We start from the raw sequence: 6,230 nt of genomic DNA on the forward strand, positions 1-6,230 counted from the left end.
CGGGCAGTACTGCATCCCACTCATCGGCCTTGCGCTGCCCCCTGAACCCCAGGGCCCCTTCCTCATCCCAGCCGGCGGCACCACCTCCATCTCCTTCAGGAACGTCTTCCCGAGGGCCACGGCGTTCCAGTATGCCGTAAAGCACCCGGCCTTCAGCGTCAGGGCCCCCGAGATGCTGCGCGCCAAGAGCAGCACCACCATCACCGTCTCCTTCACGGGCGGCCCCGCTCCTGTCACCAGCAGGCTGGTGGTCTCTTGCCCTGGCGGCTCCTGGATCTACCACCTCCGGGGCCTGCCCTCCACCCGCAAGTGACCAGCTGCCCCTGGCCCTTCCCGCCACGTTCGTGCTCTCTGGAGCCAATAAATTTCATTTAGCATCCTCCCACACGACGTCCTTGTCTCTAAACGGGAGAGGCATGAATTCGCTGGATGCACAGCCGCTGGACAAGGAATTGGCTGGATGACTGCACACAGAGAGTCGCGGTCAATGGCTCAATGTGTAAACGGAGACCAGTGACGAATGGTGTCCGTCAGGGGTCGGTGTTGGGGCAGACCCTGTTCAACATCTTTGTCGCTGACACAGACAGTGGGATCGAGCGCCCTCAGCAAGCTTGCAGACAACACCAAGCTGTGTGGTGCAGCCGGCGTGCTGGAGGGAAGGGATGGCATCCAGAGGGACCTGCACATGCTGGAGAGGTGGCCAGCCTCATGAAGTTCAGCAAAGCCGAGTGCAGGCTCCTGGCCCTGGGTCAGGGCAATCCCAGGCACAGCTGCAGGCTGCGCAGAGAAGTGATTCAGAGCAGCGTGAGGAGAAGGACCTGGTGGTTGGAACATGAGGCGCTTCAGCGTGCGCTTGAGCCCGGAAACCCCCTGTGTCCTGGGCTGTATCACCAAGAGCATGACCAGCAGGTCAAGGGAGGTGATCCTGCTCCTCTGCTCTCATGAGACCCCCACTGGGAGCACAGTGTACAGTTCTGGTGTCCTCAACAGAAGGACCTAGAGCTGTTGGAGCAAATCCAGAGGAGGGCCACGAGGATGCTAAGGGGGATGGAGCAGCTCCTGTACAAAGACAGGCTGAGAAAGCTGGGGCTGTTCAGCGTGGAGAAGGGAAGGCGGGGTGGAGACCTCATAGCAGCCTTCCAGTATCTGAAGGGGGCCTACCAGCATGCTGGGGAGGGACTCTTGATCAGGGACTGTATCAAGAGGACAAGGGGTGATGGGCTTAAAGTGAAACAGAGGAAGTTCAGGTTAGCTAGAAGGAAGAAATTCTTCACTGTGCGGGTGGTGGGGCACTGGCACAGGTTGCCCAAAGCAGTGGTGAATGCTCCATCCCTGGCAGTGTTCAAGGCCAGGTTGGACGGGGCTTGGGCACCATGTTCTTGTGTGAGGTGTCCCTCCCTGTGACAGGGTGTTGGAACTAGAGGATCTTAAGGTCCTTTCCAATCCAAAGCGTTCTACGATTCTGTTATTCTCTAAGATTCTTTGGGAAAGCGCGGTTAAGACTTCAGTCGGTTCCACTTAAAGGTAAAAATTTGAGAATGAAGACCTTAGGCCCACTATAGGAGAGGATCTGGTTCAAGACCGTCTTAAGAACCTGAACGTGCACAAGTCCATGGAACCTGATGGAATCCATCCGCGGGTCCTGAAGGAGCTGGCGAATGACGTTGCTAAGCTACTGGCCATCATATTTGAAAAATAATGGCAGCCAGGTGAAGTTCCCGACGACTGGAAAACGGGAAATATAACCCCCATTTTCAAGAAGGGGAAAATGGAAGACGCGGGGAATTACAGAGTCTTACCTCTGTGCCTGGTAAAATCTTGGAGCACATTCTCCTGGACAGCATGCTAAGGCACATGAAAAACAACAAGGTGCTTGGTGACAGCCAGCATGGCTTCACTAAGGGGAAATCCTGCCTGACCAATGTGGTGGCCTTCTATGATGGGGCTACAGAATTGATGGACAAGGGTAAAGCAGTTGATGTCATCTACCTGGACTTGTGCAAAGCGTTTGACACTGTCCCACACGACATCCTTCTCTCTGAATTGGAGAGATATCAATTTGGTGGATGGACCACTCGGTGGATAAAGAACTGGCTGGACGGCCGCACGCAAAGAGTTGTGCTCAATGGCTCGATGTCCGGCTGGAGACCGGTAACGAGTGGTGTCCCTCAGGGATCGGTGTTGGGACCGGTCTTACTCAACATCTTTGTCGCTGACATGGACAGTGGGCTTGAGTGCGCCCTCAGCAAGTTTGCCAGTGACACCAAGCTGTGTGGTCCGGTTGATATGCTGGAGGGAAGGGATGCCATCCAGAGGGACCTTGACACGCTTGTAAGGTGGGCTGATGCCAACCTTATGATGTTCAACCATGACAAGTGCAAGGTCCTACACCTGGGTTGGAGCAATCCCAGGCACAGCTACAGGTTGGGCAAAGAAGAGATTCAGAGCGGCCCTGCAGAGAAGGACCTGGGGGTGCTGGTCGATGAGGAAATGAACATGAGCCGGCAGTGTGCGCTCGCAGCCCAGAAAGCCAACCGTATTCTGGGCTGCATCAAAAGGAGCGAGACCAGCAGGTCGAAAGAGGTGACCCTGCCCCTCTACTCTGCTCTTGTGAGACCTCACCTGGAGTATTGTGTGCAGTTCTGGTGTCCTCGACATAAAAAGGACATGGAACTGCTGGAACAAGTCCAGAGGAGGGCCACGAGGATGATCAGGGGACTGGAGCGCCTCCCGTATGAAGATAGGCTGAGCAAGTTGGGGCTGTTCAGCGTGGAGAAGAGAAGGCTGCGTGGGGACGTAATAGCAGCCTTCCAGTACCTGAAGGGGGCCTATAGGGATGCTGGGGAGGGACTCTTCATCAGGGACTGTAGTGACAGCACAAGGGGTAAGGGGTTAAAACTTAAACAGGGGAAGTTTAGATTGGATCTAAGGAGGAAATTCTTTCCTGTTAGGGTGGTGTGGAATGGGTTGCCCAGGGAGGTTGTGAGTGCTCCATCCCTGGCGGTGTGCGAGGCCAGGTTGGATGAAGCCTTGCGTGGGATGGTTTAGCGTGAGGTGTCCCTGGCCATAGCAGGGGGGTTGGAACTAGATGATCTTGAGGCCCTTTCCAGCCCTAACTATTATATGATTCTATGATTCTATGACCCTGGAAGGGAGCTTGGGCTGTCTCAGCGTTGGCTGGCAGTTGAAGGTTATGAAGGAAATAGCAGGAAGCTCTACTAGTGGGCTCCTATTAATGATGTCAGCTGTGGTAGAGCTTTTGTAAGAGGTTTCCTTTAGTTAGAGAGCTTCTGCCTTGGTGCCTTCAGCACACAGGGGTGTCACGCCTGAGGTGTCTTTGCCTGAGCTCTCCAGTTTCCAGCTGGATTCGTGGCTGGACATGGTGCGGGACATGTTTTGGAGTGTTTCCAGAGGCTGGCTGCCTGGAGAGCCAGTTAGCACTCGGGGCTCATATCCTCCCTGCCTGTGTTGTAAAGGCCCAGATGATGAGTGTTGGTTTCAAAGTGAGGGCTCCACGTTCCCCGCCAGGCAGGTGTGAGGATTTGCTTTGCCTGTGGCCCCGAGTCTCATGGGAAGCTTTTGTTTCTGGCAAACGCTGTGCTGCAAACGTGTGAAGCTCCTGGCAGCTGAGATGCCCCGGGCAGTTGGGTGGCCTTGTGTGGTGCGTGTGCCTGTGTGCGCAGGCTTAATGGGTACAAAGTCATCGACGGGTGCTCACCAGGGACAGCAACAGGGGTCACCCCAAAGGCAGGCTGGCCATGGCCCTGGTGTGGCGGGGCTCCTCGTGGGCCAGCAAAGTAGGAATTAAATGGTTGCTTTGTAGTCAGTGCGGAAGCTTTTTTCTTTCCTGCTGAAACAGGGAAATTCTTGGCTCATCTGCGGTGTCTCCAGCAATTTATGTGTCGCTCACGGAGCGTGACCAAATGCTGCTGTAAGGTGCACTTTAGCCCTGGTGCAGGGCTTCACTGCGGGGGAGACATTGAAGGCGTCGGGGGGCTGCAGGGATCCGCAAGGCTGTAGCTTTAGCAAGGCCCTGCGGTGGCCGTGGAAGCCACGTGTGGCCCTCGCCTATTGTGACGTACAGGGGAGCTGCTGCTGTTAAATGCGAGCAGCAGCCGTGGCCCAGTGAGAGCAGGAGTTGCTGAGCCGCTGAGGCAGGAGCAGGCTTGAGCTACTGTCAGGCTCTGAGCTCTGCTTCCTCGAGGCGCTGGTGAAACCCTGCCCTAGCTGGCAAAGCCAGAGCGTTGAGGAGAGGGGCTGGGCAGCCCAGGTGCCAGCCCTGTCCTTTGCTGCCCAGGTTCCCCTGGCTGTTGGCAGCCCAGCAGCAGTTAGCTGCTGTGCTGGTGGGCAAGAGCCACACCGAGGCGTCCCTGGGCGGCTCCTGTCCCTGCAGCTGCCCACAGCTGCCGAGCAGCGCGAGGGCATTCAGGAGCCAAGGCTGGGCCCCGCACGGAGGAATCCTCCAGGAGAAGCGTGAATCACCCGTGCTCAGGTAGCGTCTGGCCCTGGGCAGGGAGGAGGCAGCTCCGCTGGCAGCAGGGATGGGGCAGTTGTGTGATAGCCGGCAGGATTTAAACATCCCTGGGCTAAGAGCAGGGCTGGGCAGGTAGAAGGGCTTGAACGGGCTCTGAAATTGCCGTGCAACTTGCAGTGAGGGTAGAGACTTGGAGCTAGGCTGTAGGTCCTGCAGCAAAGGGAGCCTTGGCTGTCTGAGGTGGGGAGCAGGGAGCCGTGGGGTGGTGGGCTGGAGGGGTGCTGTGTCCTGGTGGCTGGTTTGTCCTGCCCCTGCAGGGAGATGTGCCCGATTGCTCCGTTGTGCTCCTTTCCTGCTCCTCTGGGAGGCTGGTCCCTGCAGGCTCTGGGGCTGTGGAAGAGCCTTGCTCCAGGGCGCGGGGGGAAGCTGCTGGGCTGGCTGGGCTGTGGAGGTTGGAAGCCCTCTGGAAATAAGCGTTGTGGGGGCGACGACAGGGTTCGTTTCAAGTGAAGTGAAATCACAGCTCGGAGAATTGGAACGAATAAGGCAGTTATTCTTAAGACCCGGTTAGAAACCACTGAAATCCAGCTTAATGCTGGATCATCCCCATTAGGTTTCTCCCTTGAAAAGGAGTTATTTCCAGCTCTAAATCCCAGCTCTTGCTGCAGCAGGTCCTCCTGTCCGTAGGGCAGTGCAGAGCTCTGGAGTTTCTTGCAAGGACAAAAGGAAACGGTAGCCTTGTTTCCTGAAGCCGTGGAGGGCCCGGCACCACAAACACGTGCAGTGCTGTCGCTGCCTTGGCAGTAAAGGAATGAAGTGATTGCCTTGCTTGCAGGGTGTGGGGAGCAGTCGAGGGGCAGGGAATGGCCATCTTTGCCTAGATGCTGTCTTGCTGTGTCCAGCAAGTGCACACAGCAGAGGTGATGTGGAGCACAGGGAAGCAGGAGGGAATATCATCCTGGATTTTACGTAGCTCTGAGCTAATTGCTCATGTGCCTTCGATGGTTTCCTGCTTTTTTCCTGCTGTGGCAGCCTGGAGTGCCTGGAGGGAGCCTGGAGTTTGGGTGTTAACAAGTGAAAATTAGGGCGTCCTTCTGCATGGAGAAATGCTCTTGGGCAGTGGGGTGATTTCATGCCTGGAAGGAGCCGTTTTTGCCAGATAATCTTTGTAACGTGAGCCAGGCAAAGTAGCCTTGAGAAGCTATAGTTCTTAATCAGAGTCTTGAACTCTGTGCTGACTTAGTTAGAAACATCATCAGGCTCCTTGCAGAGAGGGTGAGAAGTGCCAGTAGCGCCTGGTGCGTCTGTGTGGCTCGTGGGACTGCCCCCAGAGCAAAAGGCTGTTTTGGCTCAGGGTCTGTTTGTTGTGGGGTTTTACGTCTATGAATGGAGCCTAAATATGGTCTAATCATGAATGAGGGTGGGGAGGCCCTGTGTTCTCCGCTTAGGAAGGATGCCAGAGGCTGGAGACACAGCTGTGTCCTTTGGGTGTGCCAGGAATGGCGAGGCCCTGGCACAGGTTGCCCAGAGAAGCTGTGGCTGCCCCATCTCTGGCAGTGTTCAAGGCCAGGTTGGACGGGGCTTGGAGCAACCTGCCCTTAGTGGAAGGTGTCCCTGCCCGTGGCAGGGGGTTGCAACTGGGTGAGCTTTAAGAGCCCTTCCCTGAGGTTGCGGGGTTCCAGGGTTCCGTGGGTCCAGGGTTTTAAGGTTCTGGGGTTGTGGATTGTCCAACTGTTGCTTCTTCCAGGCGACCTCT

At 56.3% G+C, this 6,230-nt stretch overlaps 1 protein-coding gene across 1 annotated transcript in view; it reads left to right on the plus strand.

Moving 5' to 3' along the window:
* Positions 1 to 3,689, plus strand: part of LOC136005919 (hydrocephalus-inducing protein homolog) — a gene marked incomplete at its 5' end in the record, with an annotated part of 52,743 nt that extends 49,054 nt beyond the window's left edge. The window contains 2 exons of the mRNA XM_065663810.1: positions 53 to 247; positions 3,684 to 3,689. Coding sequence (XP_065519882.1) covers positions 53 to 247; positions 3,684 to 3,689 — 201 coding nt within the window. The remainder of the gene's footprint in view (positions 1 to 52; positions 248 to 3,683) is intronic.
* Positions 3,690 to 6,230: the final 2,541 nt, after the last annotated feature.

The sequence above is a fragment of the Lathamus discolor genome, chromosome Z (assembly GCF_037157495.1).
Source record: "Lathamus discolor isolate bLatDis1 chromosome Z, bLatDis1.hap1, whole genome shotgun sequence".
NCBI classification, from domain to species: Eukaryota; Metazoa; Chordata; class Aves; order Psittaciformes; family Psittacidae; genus Lathamus; species Lathamus discolor.